The 22,509-nt window shown below is 31.2% G+C and overlaps 2 protein-coding genes across 2 annotated transcripts; both read left to right on the top strand.

Annotated features, from left to right (window-relative positions):
• Positions 1-2,154: 2,154 nt before the first annotated feature.
• LOC142622566 (uncharacterized) lies at positions 2,155-3,508 on the top strand. The gene is made up of 3 exons (XM_075796060.1): positions 2,155-2,321; positions 2,690-2,819; positions 2,895-3,508. Exons 1-3 carry the CDS (start codon positions 2,195-2,197, stop codon positions 3,379-3,381), a joined length of 744 nt encoding a protein of 247 aa, XP_075652175.1. The 5' UTR covers positions 2,155-2,194; the 3' UTR covers positions 3,382-3,508.
• A 4,470-nt stretch (positions 3,509-7,978) lies between these two features.
• Positions 7,979-9,433, top strand: LOC142622807 (uncharacterized). The gene is made up of 3 exons (XM_075796352.1): positions 7,979-8,182; positions 8,620-8,749; positions 8,843-9,433. Exons 1-3 carry the CDS (start codon positions 8,056-8,058, stop codon positions 9,303-9,305), a joined length of 720 nt encoding a protein of 239 aa, XP_075652467.1. The 5' UTR covers positions 7,979-8,055; the 3' UTR covers positions 9,306-9,433.
• The last annotated feature ends 13,076 nt before the right edge of the window (positions 9,434-22,509 follow it).

The raw sequence follows: 22,509 nt of genomic DNA, 5'->3' as shown, positions 1-22,509 counted from the left end.
GTATCATAGATGAGAGTTGGCATGGAGCAAAACTGTGGGGACCATAATTCATGCATGCTAACTAGAGCTAGCACCATTAATTATAGTGTGATCAAGTGGTTGATGTTAGCATACAATTGTGATGGTGATCACAACATAACATGAAGTCCAAAAGGGAGAGAGGTTTTCTTTGGGGCTCGAGAGATGGAATAGATAGAGTCCCACAAGTTTTTAATTCACTTCTAAAGAATTCACACAAAAGGGAGTGAGAATTTCTCAACAAAAAAAGTGTTGCACCATATGCATGCAAAAACCCCAACTTGGTAGATGATTTTGCTTCACATTTGCTAGATTTAATTATTATCCTGTAGAGAATTATTAATTAAATGCTATTTGGGTAAATGTATGGCTCTTGAAATTGATACATATATTCATAACAAATATGTCTCTTTCCAAGGGGTATGTGCTTACCTATAAATATCCTTGGGCTCTCATTTGAACATCTACGCAATTTTTCTTTCTCTGCAAATTTAAGTCTCTACATTTGTAAATCCCACCCTAATGGGACTGCCTCTAAGTCAAGTACCATCTCAAACCGATTTTTTTCCCTACATTTTTCAATGTAAAAAATACCCTTAAATAAATTCTCTCTCTAGGAGCATTTCTCTCTTTCATTTTTATAAGAAGTTTGGTGTTAGTAACACCACATTTGGGTATAGGAGTATAATTTTTTTTTTTTTTTTGCCTTTTGAATTTTGCACTATATATCCAAATGTGGGGTTTCTAACATTGAAATTGCGTCAAGAACCTTGTAATTCAATCAGCATTTCTTTGTATTTGCATTGAAGACATTTAGGATTGAAATCCCCCTTTATTATTATAATCTTCGAATTAAATAAAAAAAAAAAAAAAATGGAACTGCAAATTAATGAATAAGCAATCCTCTTCGTAACCTTAAGCATTTCCATATATAACACAAATTCCAAAGTATTAACGTGACTCAAAAGGTGCAAATAAAAAGAAAGATAAATTACAATTTGTATTTTTAGTGTTTGATCCAGTTTTTAATTGTCTTTTGAGTTGAACAAATGCCAAACTTATAATTTCATACTAGATTGTCTTTTTAGTGTTTGTTTATGTTTTGATTTTTATTTAATTATTGGTGGGGATATTTACGATGTTTAGGATAATTTTGAAGCTTGATTAGCGAAAATGGAATAACATGAAAATATTAGACTACAATTCAAAGATAATTTAGGTTCAATTTGAGTTCTAAATTGTGCTTTTAATTTGATGTTGTTCTAATATACAACGATAAGTGCTCTTCGTGTCCCTATATTTACGCTCCACCTTTCTTTATAGCACCAATTAATCAAGTATTTCTTTTATCTTGAACTGTATAAGATTTGAACTCTCTTATAGTATCATTTGCCAACTTTATTGATATTAATGGAAAGTTCCAGTTACCATCGGTACCTAGAAATAGGAATAATCATGCACAAATAGAATTGTTTTATCCAGTTAAAGAATTCCCTAACCATCTAAATCTATGTGCTGCAGTGGAAAGAAGACCACACCTAAAACTAGGTGACTCGTCGTCACCTTCTTTAATCTAAAGACCACATTACCATTATAGGGATACTAGAACTTTCATTATGATAATAGATTAAACAATTAAAAATGTCTGAACCACGCAATTGAGAATTGTTTTATATTTATATATTACCAGCAGATGTTACACTCTTATTGGAGCAAAAGCCTTTTCGAGGAAAACTGTTTTTATGGGTGAATCAAGATTATACTTCTCTAGTCCTACGATTGACGATGTTGCTTCAGTTGTGTTACAGAGTTAGTGAATCACGCCTATTTGCACTGACGAAATACAGTAGACTAGAAGACCCACTACTTGTTTCAATCTAATAGGCCACAAATTAAGATATATATGGGACAACGAGCACCATGTATATTTGTAACACTTGGACTCAAACTAGAGGCTTCATGGTCGATTTTGTTAAAAAGGAACATGGACAAAATTTAGGTCTATTCTATGATCTTGGCAGTAGTAAGATCATCAATTTATTAAATGAAAACATATATTGGATTAACTTTTTAAGAGTATAAATAAGCCAAGCCATTTGAGCAATTTTTGCCATACAATTTGGAGACAACAATACTTATTAGCATACAAATTGAAAGTGAGATATTAGCTTGGAAGATGGGTTGGGGAATTCCAGAACAAGGGTGGAGGAAAGGTCCATGGACTCCTGAAGAGGATAGGTTGCTTGGTGAATATGTCAAGTTGCATGGCGAAGGAAGATGGAGCTCTGTGTCCAGGAGTACAGGTAAATTAATACTGCTTTTGTCATGTAAAAGGAGATAGAATCAGAGAGAGAGAGAGAAGGGATAATTTCCATCAAGTAACGTTAATTTAAAATGGTGTGCCACGTTATATATTGTTTGATCTAATAACTAAATTTTAACTGTAACGCACTCTATTTCAAGTGAAATTGATAGAATCTATTCTATAGTACTTCCTTTGTTAGTTGAATCTATTGAGCTTCCTAGTCAAACAAATTTCTGCCTAAAATTGTCATTTTTGGCAATGTCTCATATTGAGGGGAAGAGAAACTTAAAGAGTCCGTTTATGCTTTTACAATATCTTATTTGTGTACCCTTTTGTTTAATTGATTTGTTTTGTCTTACTTACCAGGTTTGAACAGGAGTGGCAAGAGCTGCAGGCTAAGGTGGGTGAATTATCTTAGGCCTGGGCTCAAGAAAGGCCAATTAACACCTCTTGAGGAAGGCATTGTAGTTGAAATGCATGCTCTCTGGGGTAACAAGTAATGACTCTCTCTCTCTCTCTCAATTTATCATATATCACTGTTTATTAATTCTATATATGCAAACATATATAGGTGGTCAACCATTGCTAGATACTTGCCTGGAAGAACAGACAATGAGATCAAAAACTACTGGAGAACCCATTTCAAGAAGAAAGGCAAATCCTCTAAGAAGCAAGATATGGAAAAAGCACAAACTCTGAAACAAACACAACCACCAAAGAAACAGGAGCAGGAACCAAAGGAAGATAGCATGAAAAGGGAAGCAATATCAGATGAGGACACAAGTGATGAACAGATGAGTAGTGAAGCACAGGGAACGCAAGAGATGTTTGTGATAGAAGAGTACCCCACTTTGGAGGACCAATGCTTTTCTGCGATGTCTCAAGATGTTGCATCATGGTTGGATACAGTTAGAGAGGATGACTTCTGTTTTAGCCTGTGGAACCTTAATGATCCAAAGGGTGACATGAATCATGATCATCAACCTAGTGGTTTTTCTTGTGGAATTGATTCAAGAAACTTCTACAATAATGGAGATTTCATTTTAATAAAAAGCTAGGCTAGCTGATGAACCACATGATGTAGGTAGTAATATATTAGTCGCATTGTTTTGTGATAAAAACAATATACTAATTCTTTTCATTCATACAAAATACTATAATAAAGAGTCTAATCGGTTCTGTGCATGTAGCTTTTTTTTAGTTGGCAATAATATATAGAATGATTGTGAATTTGCAAAAGATCTCTCTTCTTTCACAACTTTGTGCATTTGCATTAAGGTTGCTTTTGTAGTTGTGTGCTCTAGTTTCGGATGTTTATCTCTAGCTAGCTAGTAATATAATTAAGCTCTATAATGAGCCTTCATTGCCGATTAATTCATGTCTTTATTCAATTAAAAGTTGGGGAAAAGAAAGGGTCGGTGTATAGGAGAAAATAGAAATCGCATTTCTTTTAGAGAGAGATTACGTGTGCTTACAGAAATGAAGAAAGCTGCTTACTTTTCCTACGTAAGGAAGTCTGTCTTGCGTGTGTGTATTGAAGACAAGAGTGCAAGTCGTGTGGAAGAAGGCAGAAAGAAATTCTGCAAGCTGAATTGTGTGAATAAGAAAGAAGAGCAGGAATAAACTAAAAACTAAAAAAGAAAACAATACAATACAATACAATAAATATTACAAACGTAAAGGTGTGCTTAATATCACATTATTTAAAATATACCATCCTCATTTTTATTATTCCGTGAAATATACCATCCTCATTTTTAGCAAAACGTAGAGAACCTTATTCTAAGGTAAAATGCTACACTAGAAACCACAATAAAATCTGTATTTTATGCGTAATTACGATGAGTTTGTGTATTTTTCCCGAGAGTTTTTTTTTTTTTTAATGTTATTTATTTTTCATTATTACTTCTAATTGAGACACAAAGAAAAATTGGAGATTTCTCTAAGAGGAGATGCTTTGGGTGTTGCAACCACATTGAGTTGTAGCTTTCAAAGAAGAAATTTGTTGGTTTATCGGTTTCGTAGGTTCTAACTTTTTCATTGGGTGATTGGATTTATTCCAAGAGAGTTATTATTGTATTTTCTTAATTTATTTTGAACTCAATTTTTTTGGCATAAATTTGGGCATTGAAGTCTCTATTTATTATAGTGGATCAATCAAAATGATGAAGATGTGTACAAAATTTAGCCAAGGGGTCACGCACTGAGGTTGATTTATGGGGTATCATAGATGAGAGTTGTCATGAGGCAAACCGCATGGACCATACTTCATGCAAGAAAAGCTAACACCATTGGTTATAATGCGATCAGGTGTGAGATATTAGTGTAGAATTTGTGAGTGATCACACCATAGTATTGTGCACCCCCATTCGTGCAATAGCTCCCATTTAGTAGATGGTGTTGCTTCACATATGTTGGATTTTTTATTCTATAAAGAATTATTGTTGAAACAGAATTTGGATAAGGGCATGACTCTTGAAATTGAAACATCTATTTATGACAAATAAGTCTCTTCCTAAGGAGTATGTGCTTGCTTACAAATACCTTTGGGCATTCATTTAGACATCTACACAATTTTTCTCTCTACAGATACAAGTCTGTATGTACAAAATCACCCTCAATTAAATTATCTCTAAGGAAACATTTTTTTTCTTCTATTTTTATTAGAAGTTGAAACTGCACTAAGAGTATTATAACTTAACTGATGCCTTATGATATTTTCAAAGGGAATATTTAAGATTCAAATATTAATCCTCCATTATTATTTTAACTTTTGAATTATATAATTTTTTTTAAGTTGGAATTGCAAATTGATGATAATTAGCAACCCTCCTTTTAACTTAAGCATTTTTATAACACAACTTCTAAAGCGTCAATGTGATCAGTCAGATCGTGCAATTGAAAAGGAGGGAGAAATTACAATTAATTTGTATATTCAGCGTTTGATCCAATTTTTAATTGAGTTTTGAGTTGAAAGGCCAATCCTATATTTTTATACTAGGTTGGAACTTGCACTTACGTATAGAAGTATATATTCAATAGTAATGATGATGAGATTGTCTCTCTTTATTTTTTGGTGCTTTGGATGTACATTTTGTTTGTGTTTAAATTTTTGGTGGGGTATTAATTTAGGGTTTTGAAAATAATTTTGAAACCTAATTAATGAAAATGGTACAACATGATGGTTTTGAATGATATATAAAATAGTATTTTAGGGTTATGAGGAGCTAAGCTTGGTGTTTTTTTTTTAAAAAAAAATTTTAATTCTTAATATTTCGTTTGAAATTTGAGATGTATAACTCAAAATGAGTTTGATCATAGTGTTTTCAGGTTCTGTGTGTATTTTGAAGGAAAATGTGGGTGTCTGCTTAGGTCTTTTTTTTTCCTAATTAAATAATTTGGTAAGAGTTATTAGTATTGCATACCCGCCTAGTGGGTTTTGTTTGAATTATTTGGGATTTTAGGGACAATTGATTGAGCCATAGGTACACATATTCTGTAGTAATGCTATTGAATTTCCGCTGTTTTACTTGTATACATGTTATTATCTATAACATAAATCCGGAGTGTTAAATAAAGGGTTCTATTAGCTTTTTGGATGTCATTATTGAAATGTTTTTCTTCGTAGTATTAGTATAGATTAGATATTACCTATAAAAAACGACATAGTAGAAATGATGTACTTTTTCATCAAATGCAAAGACATATTTGCGGTATTAGTCTTTCAACTAGGTCAATCTCAGTTCTTAATGGTTAACTGCTAATGGAATAAATTTGTTTTTTCACGAAATAACTCACTTGACGTAAAAGTTAAAAATAGATTAAATTAAACTAGATATGTAACTAGGGGTGGCAAAATTTGACACGACTCGTGAACCCGACACGACACGACACGAAATTAGCAAGTTATTGGTTGAGGCTTAACGGGTCCGTGTCATATTCAGGTTGACACGGCTAACCCGTTTAATAAACGGGTTGGGTTAGTATTGAACACATAGAACCCGTTTAACACGTCTGACCCGTTTAATTAAATGACATTTTACTAACATACCCTTCAAACTCTAGGTATATAAACTTATTAGTTGCTGCGATTTATTTTCTTTAACATATTGTGATTGATTAATTGTGATATTGTGATATGTTTTAGTTTTGAATGATTATTTGTGATGCAGTTACTCGTTAGTTTTGAATTTTATATTAAAAATATTTCTTTGTTTGTTTTTTCATTAATTTTTATTTTTTATTTTGATAAAATCTGATAAACAGGTCGACACGACTGACCCGTTTAATAAGTGAGTCGTGTTAAGGTTGAAGAATCTTGACCCGTTTAATAAACATGTCGGGTTAGTGTTGACCTATGCAGTCCAATATTCATGACTTGACACGACACGAACCTAACACGCGAACACGAATTACCACCCCTATATGTAACATAGAATTAGACTACAATTGAAAGTTAATTGAATTCTATCTAGTTAACATATACGATAAATGTGCTATGTATCTGTACATTAATTGTTAAGCTCCATCTTCTTTATAACACCATTAAATTAAGTATTCCTTTGATCTTTTTTTGATACTAGATAGAATTCTACTCTAGCCTAATCTAAGTGTATATGTGTGTGAAGCTCTCTCCTGGAGACTTGAACCCCGGCCTTTATCCCCCACACTCCACAAACACTTATACTTGTGGAGTGACCATCGCACCAAAGATGTGCGGTGGTAAACATTCTTTGATCTTGAACTTTAAATGATTTGAACTCTCTTATTGGTATCATTTGCTGACTTTATTGATATAAATAGAAAGTTCCGGCCAGTTGCCAATTACCATCGGTACCTAGAAATAGGAATAATAATGCGCACAAAGAATTATTTTATTCAGTCAAAGAAAGCCCTAACTTTCTAAATTTATACGCTGCTTACATAAAGTGCAAAGACCACACCTAAACTAGGTGACTCGTCGTCACCTTCTTTGAATATAATTAAAGACCCACATTACCATATTAGGGATACTAGAACCTTCATTTAAGATAATAATTAAACAAATAATTTAATTATTATCTCAATTTCGCGGGTTAGAGATATTTAGTTGTTTAATTATATTTAATTATTATCTCAATTTCGCGGGTTAGAGATATTTAGTTGTTTAATTATTATCTTTTTTTGCAAAAAAGATCTTTTTTTTGCTAAATATCTCTAACCCGCGCAATTGAGAATTATTTTATATTTATATTCCCAGCAGATGTTGCACTCTTATTGGTGCAAAAGACCTTTCGAGGAAAACTGTTTTTTTTTTTTTTGGGGGGAGAATTAAAGATTATACTTCTTTTGTCCCATGATTGACGATGTTGCTGCAGTTGTGTTACACACTTGGTGAATCACGCTCATTTGCACTGAAGAAATACCGTCCGATGCCTCGCTGGGATCTAGAAGACCCACTCGTTTCACTCTAATTGGCCACAACAAATATGAGACAGATCGCACAATGTATATTCGTAACACTTGGACTCAAACTAGAGGCTAAATGATTGATTTTTGTTAAAAAGGAACATGAAGGTCTATTCTAAAATCTTGGCTGTAGTATTATCATCAATTTATTAAATGAAAGCATTGGAATAACTTTTTAAGAGTATAAATAGGCCAAGCCATTTGAGAAATTTTTGTCATACAATTTGAAGACAACAATACTTATTAGCATACAAATTGAAAGTGAAATATTAGCAGCTTAAAAGATGGGTTGGGGAATTCCAGAACAAGAGTGGAGGAAAGGTCCATGGACTCCTGAAGAAGATAGGTTGCTTTGTGAATATGTCAACTTGTATGGGGAGGGAAGATGGAGCTCTGTCTCTAGATGTACAGGTAAATTCATACTGCTTTTGCCATGTAAAGGGATGCAGAATCAAAGAGAGAGGGAAATTTCAATCAAGTACTATTAATTTTAAATGACGTGTCATGTTTGTTCAAATAAATAAATTTTCAACGGTAAAAAATTAGACTCTTTATTTTAATCTCTCTATTTCAAGTAAAACCTTAACTGTACTCACTTTGTTGTTGAATCCGTTGAGCATCCTTATTAAACAAATTTGTACCAAAAGATTTTCATTTTTGGTTTTGTCTCATATTGAGAGGAAGAGAAGCTTAAAGAGTTTTATTTGTGTACCCTTTTGTTTTAAGTTCACTGGAAGTCAATTTAATTAGTTTATGGACTAGATAATTGAAGGCAATCCTTTCTCATCCATGAAAAATCCCACCCTATTTGACTGTGTTCAATTGATTTGTTTTGTCTTAAATACCAGGTTTGAACAGGAGTGGCAAGAGCTGCAGGCTAAGGTGGGTGAATTATCTTAGGCCTGGACTCAAGAAAGGCCAATTAACTCCTCTTGAGGAAGGCATTGTAGTTGAAATGCATGCTCTCTGGGGTAACAAGTAATGGCTCTCTCTCTCTCTTTCTCTCTCTCTCTCTCAATTTATCATATATCACTGTTTATCAGTTTATTAATTCTATATATGCAAACACAGGTGGTCAACCATTGCTAGATACTTGCCTGGAAGAACAGACAATGAGATCAAAAACTACTGGAGAACCCATTTCAAGAAGAAAGGCAAACCCTCTAGGAAGCAAGATATGGAAAAGGCACAAACTCTGAAACAAAACCAAGCACCAAAGAAACAGGAGCAGGAACCACAGGAAGATAGCATGAAAGGGGAAACAATATCTGATGAAGACGCAAGTGATGATCAGATGAGTAGTGAAGTGCAAGAGATGATAAAAGAGTACCCCACTTTGGAGGACCAATGTTTTTCTGTGATGTCTCAAGATGTTGCATCATGGTTGGATACAATTAGAGAGGATGACTTCTGTTTTAGCCTGTGGAACCTTGATGATCTAAAAGGCAACATGGATCCTGATCATCAACCTACTGTTTTTTCTTGTGCGGTTGATTCAAATAGCTTCTACAATAGTGGAGATTTCATTTTTTAATAAGGCTAGCTGATGAACCACATCACGTTAGATAGTAATTATTAGTCCCATTGTTTTAGTGATTAAAAAAAGAGAGTACTAATTGTTTTTATTCATCCAAAAAACTATAATAAAGAGTGAATTGGTTCTGTGCATGTAACTCTTTTTGGATTCGCAATAATAAACTATGATTGTGAATTTTGCAAAAGATCTCACTTTTTAGTTCTTTTGTACCTTTGTGCATTTGTATATAGCTTGCTTTTGTTGTTGTGTGGTCTAGTTTCGGAAGTTTGTCTCAAATAATATAAGCTCTTATTCAATTCAAAGTTGAAGGAAAAGAAAGGGTCGGTAGACGAAATCGTATTTCTTATTAGAAAGAAGTACGTCCGTGTGTGTATAATGGGGTGCAAGAATACAGACACTAGTTTAAAAACTTTAAATTTTAAATTATTAGAATCTCTCTTTTTTCCTTAAAAAAAAAAGAATCTCTCTTTTTTTTTCTTTTAATTTTAATTTTTCAAATTATATAAACTGAATTGATGAAATTTTCATAATTCTATGAGAAAATTAAATGTGTGTGTTGGTGTTCTTGCATGCATGTATTACTTTGTGGATTTAAAAATTATCAATACATTTAGCTTGTCTCCTTCTTAAGTAAACCTCTGGCTTCACCACTATTAAGGTAAAGAGGATGAGGTGAGGAGGAAGGTAGAGAAGAGGATTATTTTGTGACGGTTAGTTTACACATAAAACGATGCCACTGGGAGTAAAAGAGAATAATTATCTTTTTTTTCTTTTTTTTTATACAAGATAGAATTTCTACTTTAACTTAATCTAAGTGTATATGTGTGTAAAACTCCCTCCTGGAGACTTGAATCTTGACTCTTGCCCTCCACACTCCACAAACATTTATACTTGTGAAGTAACTACCGCACTAAGGATGTGCGATAATGATTATCTTTATTTGAAATGGATTTGTTTTGTGATTCAAATTAAATATTGCAAATTTAAAATCTATTTAATGACATATTATTTAAAATTTTAAATGACATAACTCTCTATACACAAATAAATCGAAGAAATAAAATCTTAACTTTGATATAAATGACAAGAGAATCCATGCTTTATTGTATTACCTGAATTCGTGAAGTATTTGCAGATATATTTGTCTTCTTTACTTATGCTTCATACATTTATGATAACTAGTTATTAATCCATGTAATGAATAAGAATATTTAATAAAAGTTTTTTTTTGTCTAAATATGAAATTTCTAATTATATTAATTGTTAATAAGTATTTTATGATTGTATTTGTAAATCGAACTATCTACTCTATCATATATTTAAAACTTGAAATATGTTATTAAAATAAGGACATGTAAGATTGTAAGCCTGCACAACTTGCGTGATATAATACTGTTATGAGGTTAGCCAAAAGTAAAATATTTTCAATTCTATATAAATATTAGTTGATCCTGTGCAATAGATGGGGAAGTTCAATGTAATATACTTTTTTCTCTCTCTTTTATTTTTTATTTTTTGTCTAAATAGGAAATTTGATCATTATGATAGTTATTAATTTATATTTATTATGATTTTTTTATACGGAACCATATATTCTAGAGAAATAATATGTCCACAATATTTTTACAACATTTTTACAACAAATCCTAAGTGGCAAGATGTTACTGGTTGTTATTGTTGGGGCAAAAAAGTAATTTTAGTGTTAAGTTCAAATTTGAACCAATAACAACTAACCACCTATGATTTGTTGTAAAAATGTTGTGGACGTAGCACCTTTCTATATTCTAACATTAGCAATTTATATGATTGTGTTTGTATATTAAATTATATATTCTACTCTTTAAAAGAATAAGATATACATTGCAAGATTCTAATGAATGATTTAAATATAAAATAAAATTAAAATTCAATTAAAGTATATACATTTGAATAATGATTTGTAAAATGGTGAGGCCTAAAAACCTTATGTGACATAATATTAAGATGCTAATAAAAAATCAAATAACTTTAATTATATATATATATCTTAGAGATTATAGATAATATATAGTTTTGATCAATATATCTATTTTTTAGGTTTCTTTGAGAAATAGAAAAATAATAATAATTAGGTGCATAGTTTTTGAAAGTTTTTGCCTCTTCTAATACCAAAGTTAAAGAAATTATTCATTCCTTTTAGGGACCACATCGGTAATGCCAGGTGGTCCTCCCTCTTAATAATATAATGATATATATCCAAATTAATGGAGTAAGATCCAATTACAATCCTAATCATACCAAAAAAAAATAAAAATAAAATTTATTACCACTTGTTCCAACTCCAATGCAGCAGATATGTACCAAAATGGGTTTACGTGCAGTATTTTTGGTGGCGCAAGCAGCAAAGTATTTATTTATTTTTGATGGTGTGATTAGGATTGTTATAGGAATCTTAGTCAGTTAATTTGGACACACACACACACACACACACACACACATATATATATATATATATATATATATATATATATATCATTATATTATTTAGTGAGGGGACCACTAAACTTTAATTGTTGATGTGGTCCTCTTAATTTCTCTTACAGTTTGAACAATATCTTCATAGCTTGCTCAAATATTACAATATGTTCATCATACAGTGTTGGTGAAGAGTGGCCTGCAAAAAATACAGCTTTTGTGTCAATAGTGTCCCGGTAGAATCATATATATATTTGGGATTCATTATGCGGATCATCTTGTCTCCATCTAGCATTCGCAACTTTGTCTAAATGAACCCAATGCTGACATGTTTGGGTCCCATTTGAGGAATCGAAGCATATGGAGAGGAAATGAGCAACTTAGGGTTAGGGGTTAGGGTTGCCAATTTTAAATCGAAGATACTTCTGAAATAATTAGGCCGAGTTCTCTGTGCCACCATGTCACAAAGCTCTATCAAGACCTCCATTTTTTTTTTTTTAAGTTTCAATGTGTAGTTTTGATGCTTGATTGAGAATTAGGTTTAATAATTTAATTTGGAATTTCAAAAGAATGTTCCTTGCTAGCTTGATTATATTATTTGTATCTAATTAATTGATCTATAGGTTTTGGATATTCATTGATTTGGATGCTATGGTTTTTGTATATTCGGGTTATGATTTGATTATCGCGGTTGATTCTAAATATATAAATTTGATTTAAAAAAATATACATAATTGGATCTAATTTTAGTGTGATATTACTTCTCTGAGTTCTCTCTTTTCCCCTAAATTGTTTGCAAATTTCAGGACTTGGTTTGAGGTAATATTTTAAGATTTCTAAATACTCTCAAGCAAGCCGGAGCATTCCTATGTTTAGTTGCAAATATCCAATTTTACATAATACATATACATAATTTTTAGACATATAAATTCTGTACAAAAAAAAAAAAAACTGTGTTATAGGTTTTTCCTAGAAAATATTATATATCTCTTTCTTTCTTTCTTTTTTTTTTCTTTTTTTTTTTTATGTGTGAAGGATAAACTCCTACTTCAAAAGAAACAAAGTGTCTTTCCAAATTAATTTGAAAAGAAACTCTTCAAACTTCTCATATATATATATATATATATATATATATATATTTTTTTTTTTTTTTTGTGAAATTTAAAAATTTAACTATTAAATTTTATGTTTTTGACATGCATATTAAATTTTATTCAAATTAGATGTTATTTACCATTCGATCAATTAACTTATTTTTTATACATAATTTTAGATCACAAAAACTTAAAATTTTAACATTTGTTTGATAACATAACAATTGATTTTTAATATTCTTGAAATTTTGCAAACATAAAGGATATAATAAGAATATTTAATTCAACGATTAGATTTTTAAAATTTATACTCAATATAAAGATATATGAACACATTAAAGAATATACAATATAACGGTTAAATTTTCAAAAAATGTGAACACATTAAATTTTTTTTTTTGGGTGTTGTCACCAACTTTGTCCATTTGAAAATAAAAAAGTGTCACTTAGTTTCAAAGTCTTGCAACTACTTATATTGGTTACATGAATTGTTCTTCAAATTTTCAATCTTTTTGGGAGTATATTTTGTGCCTAACCATTGCTAAACTTGTATAGATACTTTTTGACAAGTAGGTCTATATAGGGTTTCATTCTTTCTCAGATCATTGATTATATGGCCTTTTTTTTCCATATTAAATAGATTATAGAAAGAACAACAAGAATATTCCTCTGTAGCGAAAATATCTCCCAATTTTTTTTTTCCAACCTCCCTTTAAAATAAGATAAAAATTATTGGCATTAGGTGGGGAAGGCATCTTTTTCTTCCCTTTTGTTCGTTTACAACTATAAAGAACTAGATACAAATAGGTAGGAAATTAGGAAAAGTAGCTAGTCATTATGAAAAAAGTGATTCCAAATTCCTATTGACCCCCTCCTACAAAGTGCAAATTTTTTTAGTGGATGTATAAACAAATAATTTTGAATAATCATCAACATAGACATAAACTTCAAAAGAGAATTGGGTCTTCTCTAATTGTTTGACGCCTAATGTGCATGTCATAATTCTCCTTTATAGGTGAGACCTTTATGGTGGAGTTCACAATAATACACGGTAATGATGTATAATATGAAAGCATTTTGTAATTGAAAAAGAAATGATATCGAAGCTTGAAATACCATCAAAGACCAATTCTAGTTGAAATACAATTGAGCAGCCAATAATGCCTACTAATAACTTTTGTGGTTTAGCTACATATCGACTTGTCTTAAAAGCGAAAATAAATAAATAAAAATAAATAATAATAATAATAATAATAATAATAATAATAATAATAATAGCAACACAGTTAAAGATGAGATTAGCCAGCAAATTATGCCACAAATTGAATAGTACAATTTGAGGGGGTAAGGTAAGGATAAACTTTGCTTAATTCCAAATGCATTGGCCAGATTACTACATTAATTTATATTTAGTGGAAGGTACATGGAGTTGGACTTCAAAAGTTGAATATTGAAAAAGATCAGGCTATACATAGATGGGTAAATATCTAAAATAATAAAAAATATAGAAAGCAAGTAGCCATTATTGCAGTCAAAAATTCAAATTCCACGGGGAATGTCAGATAATAAGAAATATATATAAAAAAATTAAAAGCGATTGAGATTTGAGAAGTCATTGGCTTCTAAGTTCTAGCAGCTTTTGCTATAGAACTACAAAATAGACTTAATTAAAGCAAAAAATAGTAATAATATAGATAAGATGAAATTAGTCAATGAAGTCATAAGCCACAAATTGAATCCCACAATTTGATGAGTAAGGAATAAGGATGAATTGTACTAAATTCCAATTGGATTGGCGGACCAGACTATTGCATGTATTTATTTATATTCAGCGACAGCGAAAGGTACTTCAACTATAAAAGTATAAAAATAAATAAAAGTAGGATATTGATAAAGATCAGGTCGTTAACATAAGGGTAAGTATCAAAAAATGAAAATGTAGAAAGTAATTATTTATTTACTCTTGCAGCCAAATTTTTCAGGGAATATGTGAAAAAGAAAGGGAAATTACACATTATCACTTTAAATTATTCTCAATATTACATTTTGCATCATAAACTTTTCAAATGCACGTTTTACATCCTAAACTATGACCCTTATTACAGTTTTCACCCTAACGTTAAGTTTTCTATTTATTTGGATGGAAGTTCAAATTTTAAGGTGCAAAGTGTAATCAGGAGTATAGTTTAGGGTGGTAAAATATAATTTATTTTTTGTTTTTAAATTAATATTGAAAAGAGGGGAAATTATGTCTTTTCACGTAGTGCCATATTTTTCCATCCAAGTTAACAAAAAACTTAAAGTAAAGTGTAATAAATGTCATAGTTTAGGATGCAAAATGTGCATTCAAAAAGTTTAGGGTACAAAGTGAAATCAAGAGTATATTTTAGGGTAGTAAAGTATAATTTCTTCAAAAAAGAAAAAGGGAAAGGATGAAATATGTTACAGTCCAATTGTCCAACTAGATTGACCAGATTAACATCAATTAATTTTCAATGGCAGTTAGTGGAAAACATCAAGCTATTAAGTGGTATTAATAGCTTGATGTATAAATAAATTTTTTAATAACTTTCCTTGTAAAAAAAGAAAATTTTAGTTATTTTATAGACAAAATAAAAAAAAAATGACAAAATAAAAAGACACTAAGAATAATGTAGTGATTTAATCATATTGTGTGTGTGTGTTTACAAACTAAAAATTGCATAATATAGTGGCTCATATAGATAGGCGTGTTTCATGTCTATTTAAAAATGCAAATATCCTTCTTCTTTTTCTTTTTTCTTTTTTTTTTTCTAACCAATCAGTTTTTGGTGTAGACAGGGGTTAAACCCAAATCTCTTATACAATCATCAGAGACTTTACCAGCTGAGCTAACTGGAACCCACTACATACATCTTTCTAATCACAAATATTAAATTTTTTTTATTGGTTTTTGTGTCAATTGTTGTAAAAACAACTAAACATGAGGAAGAATGTCATATTTTTAAATCTATTATTATTATTCCAACTAAAAAATATTTCTTAAATAGAGTTTATAAAAATAATCATATAAATTCATTTAATATAAATAATTAATGCACAAATATATAGAATTAATATATGTATTTACTCTATTAGTTAATTCAATGAACTAATAATTTGATATAAATGCAAACTTTGTTGATTGAAGTAGAATCCTAAATAAAGAGAATTTCAAAGAATGTACCACATGGCACAACCATAAAATATGTTTAACGAAATGATAGCTTTATTTTAATTTAATGCAATTTTAATGGTTTAAATTGATTTTATTTTTCTTTTTCTTTTCTTACATAATATTGTGAATATAGTGATGATTTTTTTTTTGTTTTTTTATTTAATTAGGATGGCTTGGTTGGGATTGATTTCATTCATTATATTATAATATTGGATGAGAGTGGGAGGATCACTAGATATTGCTAATGTGATCCTCCAAGTACATGTAATTATAAATATAATAATATTTTTTGAGACATTAATATTTTAAAATGAGTGATAATATCTAAAAAGAATTTGGGTGAGTCTTTTCTTCTTCTAGAAACACTATTCTTATGCAATTTTTTTTTATATATAAGATAGAAATTTTATTTTAACTTAATCTAAGTGTATATCAGTATATGTGTATGAAGCTCCCTTCTGGAGACTTAAACCCCGGTCCTTGCCCCCGACACCACACAAGCACTTATACTTATAGAGTGACCATTGCGTCAAAGGTGCACGGTGGTTCATTTTTTTTATTATTGTAATGCATATAATAAGATAGAAATAGCTATAAGTGGTGTATGTAATAGACCATTATGGGTTTTAATATTAAAATTTATTCCATTAGAGATATTATTACTATTAAAATCAAGTGGTAATAATGCTGATTGATTTTCTAGTAAGGTAATGAGTATTATTTATTTGATTATTCAAAAAAAATCAGAGAATATTAATTCTTAAAGGACCATAAAATGCATTAATTTAGTTTTTGGTTTATAATAAAAAATAACGACTTTTTTTTTGTGGCATGTGATTGAACGCAAAAGAAAATTCTAGCTAATTAGATATATATACCTTTAGTTGGCTTTTTTGCAATGATATTTTGTAAATTGCAATTTTTCATGGGTTTTTTTTGTTTATTCTTTGATTTGTCAAATCATAAAGGTATCAGCCAATGACCAAAGATGGTCTAATGGCACCTCCCTGGGTACTAAGTTAAAGAAAGGAGAGGCATTCTTGGTAGGTTCATATTTTTATGTAATTAACATATCCTATGACAAAACACACTTTATTTGTATTTGGGTAAATTCAAGTAGGTCCAAGATGATCATTACAAGCAGTTATATTGAAGACATGAAGATTACTTAAAAACTGCTCAAGAAAAGCTGAATTTGTAGGTCCCAATACCTCCTCGATAAGTGTTGATCTATCGAGATTTATTAAAGGTCGATACTTGTCTCAATACCTCTCGATCTATAAAGCTTACAAGATTTTTGATATAGCTTGCAACGTTTTGATTCCTAAAGGCTATTTGTTTATGGGCTTGCATAATCCTTATAGGACTAAGAAAACCCAAGATTGTGTAAACCTAATTGGAATAGGAGAGCCTGTTTAAAAAGCTCATTAAGCTTCTATTTAAATAAGGAGGTGGAGAAAGAAAACTCTAACCCTAAAAAGCTTCATAAGATTTCTTTTTGAAACCCTAGCCTCCTCATATAGAAGAAAGAGTTCTTGTTGCATTTCTTGTATGTCTTTGGGTTCTGTAACCAAGCAAATTCTCTAACACCAACATTGAAGATATTATTGGTATTTCTATGTGAAGCTGTTGCATATTAACCAAGGAAGTTAATACCGTTTCGTACCGACCGAGATAGCCGGAATTTTTCGTACCGGTGAACAATCCGGTACCGGTAGACCTTCATTTCGTTTCGTTTTAAATAATGGACTATTCTGGTTTGTACCGGCCTTTCCGGCGAATTTCGGTCATTCCGGCCGAAAAATGCGTTTCGGCCCGGAATGTAATTCCTCTGCAACTTGAAAAAAAGAGAGAGAGAGAGAGAGAGAGAGAGAGAGAGAAAGAGAAAGAAAGAAAAATAGAAGGAGGCACGGTAGTGGCAATTTAGCTCAAGCGCAGTGTAGCTCAAGCATAATATGGCCAGACCAACCGATGCAACATTTGAGTGGGGAGAAAGAACTTGCAAGAGAGAAACTGATCTGTGAGGGAAAGAGAGAAATAGATCTTAGTGGGATTATGGCCATATGGGTTAGTTTTAAGTCTTTTGATGAGAAAAGTATGCGTGAGAGACAAGAGAGAGAATGAGAGAAGCAGATTTGTGAGGGAGAATCGGAGAAGTACTAAAGGTGAAGGACGTGGGCGACGGGGATCTTAAGACAAGATTCAATTTGAAAATGTGTGGATGAGAATTAAAGAGAAATGAGATAGTAATAAAAAGTAAGTAAATAAACAAAAAGATGAATTTTACTAGACAAGACAGTTGAGGAAAAATAAATTGTGGTGGAGTAAAAAATTGACAAAAGATGCTTGGAAAATGTGAAAATTGAAAAGTATAGCAACTGATGTTTTTGAGTTTTTTGGCTTTATTACCAACAAATTTTTCTAATTATTTTATTTGATTCTACCAAACTCATCCCACTTATTATCTATTCTTTGGCATTTCACGTTAGTTTTTGTTGATTTTCTTTCTTTTTTTGGTCTTATTTTTTTTAATAAACTTATAAGCTTAAATAGTTTTATCTTTTTAACAAATTAACTTTTACCAAATAAGTAAATTTATAAATATACAAATTATATATATACTTTTAAATTTATTAATATATATATATATATATATTATTTTTTTAATATAGTAGATGATCTATGTAATTTGTGTTAACTTAATTATTTGTATTATTTGTTTTTTTTTATACAATTAACAATCAAGTTTTTTGGGTTTTTTTTTTTGATAAATAGAGATTTTATATGTGTGTATATATATTAAATATATAAAATAGCGGTAAACCCGAAACGGTATACCGGTATTGACCGGTATCCGAAATATATCATACCACTGGCCAAACCGGTACAACCTCCGGTACGGTATTGACCTTCTTGATATTAACTACAACAATCAAAGGGGTGTTGTGGAGTTAGTCATGTACTGAGATCTGTGCAATGGGTTAGTCACAAATTGGAGGTTTGTGCATCAAGAGAAAAAATGCTACTACAAGATCAAATCCAATTGGGTATTAGAGCAAAAGTTTAACTGTAAGTTGATATTTCAGGATAGGCCAAGTAGTTGATAAGATTCCTTATATTTTTAACCGCTTGATTGTTGATTAGTGAATTCTTAAGAGTAGTGACATTAAAATCATCTGATGGGGTTTTTGCCTTGCGAGGTTTTCCCCATTTGTCAACAAATCATCATGTTAAATTTATTTTCCGTTACGTTTAGTATTCTTGGTGATTTGTTGGTGCCTTCACGATTTGCATGCAATTGAACCTAATTTATCAACTTAGGTAATTGAATTAATTAACTAGGGTCAAGTTATCTTAACCCAATAATTTTGATAGGAAGTAGGAGATTTCTAATCACCATAAAAATAATAATAACTAGTCTTATCATACGTGCTCCACACGTGAGATGAGACTCTTTTTTTATTTTGAGTTTAATGTAATTTTACACATAAAGAAATTTTTAAGAAACTAAAATTTAGGATTTGAAATTGATTATACTACTAGTTTAATATGCGCTAGTTTTTAGGAAAAAATGTATCAAACGTGCATGAGATATATTTAAATCGAGAGTGTACTAATTTTAGGAAAAAGTTTTCCCTGGTAGTTTTTATTTTTAATTTTGTTGAATTAAAATTTTAACCCAATTTTTTTATTTTTTAAGAATAAGGATTATCTAATTACATTAGGGGTATTTTTGACATTTTTTGAAACCATAACTATCTTTCTGAATCCTCTCAATATATAATAATAATAATAATATTATAATAATACTTTTTTTTACAAAGGAAAAAAATTGATTATTATTGTGTGCTTCTTCTTATTTTTAGCCATTTTCCGTTATTTTTCGTAGCTTTGATTGAACAACAAAGAAAATTATAATTAGATATATAGTCTAATTGGCTTTTATGAAAATAATTGGCTGTTGTAAATTGAAATTTTGTCATTGATTTTTTTTTTTTGAAGCAATGTGGGACAATTACCCAAGTTTTACCACCTTCCAATAAGAGATTGACACATTAGCATGTTATTTAAAATTCAAGACATCCTACTATACCTAATAACATCTCAATAAACTTCCAATTTAGTTGTATTTATATATATATATAGGTATTAGAATTAATTGAGCATAGTTGTACTTATTCTTAAATATGTAATAAGATAGTGTGGCATGTTGAGATTGAAGGAGTAAAACATGAGTTTTATACCACGTCCTTACAAAATTTAATTTTTAAATTTATAAGGCCGAGTAACATTTTTTTTGGTGGTTTTTATTTTAAAAGTGAAATTTGGGATATTTTTGGTTTTTTGGTAGTTGCCATTATTGTGGAAAATGCCATTTTTTTTTATACAGAAGAAAAATAAAAACCTTAAAGGATTTTTTTTTTTATAATAAAAAGCCATAATAAAACATTAAATAATCCTAAATGACAATAATTCAAATCAAAGGTAGAGCAGAAGTCAATTTTTTAAGAGGAATAGTAGTAGTCATTTTACATTACTACAAAAAAAAAAAAATAGACATAAAATCTTTTTAAATAGACATAAATGACCACAAAAAATATGAATTAAAGTGTCTTAAAATTCATTACCAAAAAAATAAATTTAGTTCATTTAAAGAAAATTAAAACCACCACACACCCTTAGTACGGTGGTCACTCTACAAGTATAAATGCTTGTGGGGGGTAAGGGTCGGGGTTCAAGTCTCCAAGATAGAGCTTCACACACATATACATTTAGATTATGTTAGAGTAGAAATTATAACTTGTATAAAAAAAATAATTTATAAGAAATTAATGACATGTCATTATTGTATGCTTTGAGAAAGAGACACGTGTTATCATTGCATGCATCCTCCAATTTGAGAATCCAACTTTTATGATATGCTAACTTGTACCCCCATGTATATGCATGGATATATTTAAAAGATACACATTAAAATGCATAGTATAATAATCTTACATATATAATTTAAAAATTATTAATAGTCATTCTTACATTTTTTTTAACTCTTTAAAAAGCCTTGGAAGAATGTTATTAGGTAGAAAATGTAAATTGTCCATTTTAAAAATATTTTTATGTTCATTAATTCTAGATTCTTTGGTTTTTGTATAATACAATAACTCACTTGAATGGATATATATGATATGTGTGGGGAGTAAAAGGGCCCAAATGGGCATATAGGCCTTTGGGCTGTAACATGGAGGGCCGACCTGCTCTAGAATTAAACTCTATGAGTCGGCCCATACGCCGAGGGTCCGAGGATACAGCCGAGGACGAGCTTCTCCTCGGAAAAGCCCTAGAGAATTTAAAGTTTCATTATGAAGGTCAAAGCACAACTCTGGAAAGACCAGTGGTTAAAAGGGGACATCATGAATCTTCTAGATGCACCAGTATTAAAGAAAATATCAAGAATAAAGGCTGCCACCTCCGCATTAAAGGCTCTGCACCTACCTCCCTGGCCGCATTAATGGGGAGGTGACCCCTGAACAGTGAGGTGGAAACTTCTAGTCACTGTTCAAAAAGTATCAAGGAAGGAAGTATAAAAGGGGGGTAAAGGCCAAAGAAAAGAAGGAGGAGAAAACTAAGAAAGAAATTAAAAACTTGTAATCTTAAAGGAAGCAAGAGAAATAATAAAGAAGTAGTCCTCGGCTCGAGTCTGAGGAGATCCATTTGTCATTATCGTTTGTTATTTACTTGTGTTTGTTTATAAAGGCCTGTTATCAAGTTCCCAGTACTTCTAACCTAGGTTTCAAGCCCACACTCTACAAATTTTATTGTTTAAGGCTCATTGGGTCTGAGCCCGTGATTGTCTTTGGGTCCAGGTGCAGTTGTGCACTTACAATTGGCGTCGTCTGTGGGAAACCTGGTCTAGAAAAGGTTGGGATACCATGGCAGGCCTAGGTTCTCACCATGCAAAATCACAGGGATCACCATCGGAGGATCGTTTCGAGTGCCTTGAGCGTCAAAGGGATCGTGAGGGAAGTGTCCATACAGAATACCCCGGCGCTAGCCATACTCATGGTGGGGGTAGCACCACCCACGAGGAGGGTTCTAAATCCATGCAGAAGGAAATCAATAGTTTGAAGAGAAAGTTACGTCGTGCTAAACGTAGGTTTTCACCGTTCTCATCTAATCCTTCCTCAGAGGAGGATAGGGGAGGTGGCTACAACTCGAGGTCGCGCTCCCCCACCAGTGCAACGTCCTCCGGTGAGGAGGACGACCAGCCAACTCGCAGACGTAAGAAGCTTCATTCTAGGGGCTTAGGCAACGATGCTATGAGTAGGGCGTTGCACTAACTCTCCAAATCTCCATTTACACGGAGGATTGAGAAAGGAAGGCTTCCCAGGAGGTTTACCCAGCCCACTTTTACCATCTATAATGGCCGGACTGATTCGGTGGAGCACGTGAGTCACTTTAA

The sequence above is a fragment of the Castanea sativa genome, chromosome 1 (assembly GCF_040712315.1).
Source record: "Castanea sativa cultivar Marrone di Chiusa Pesio chromosome 1, ASM4071231v1".
Lineage (NCBI taxonomy): Eukaryota > Viridiplantae > Streptophyta > Magnoliopsida > Fagales > Fagaceae > Castanea > Castanea sativa.
The sequence above is the reverse complement of the archived record's forward strand: the minus strand, read 5'-3'. Positions and strand labels throughout refer to the sequence as shown.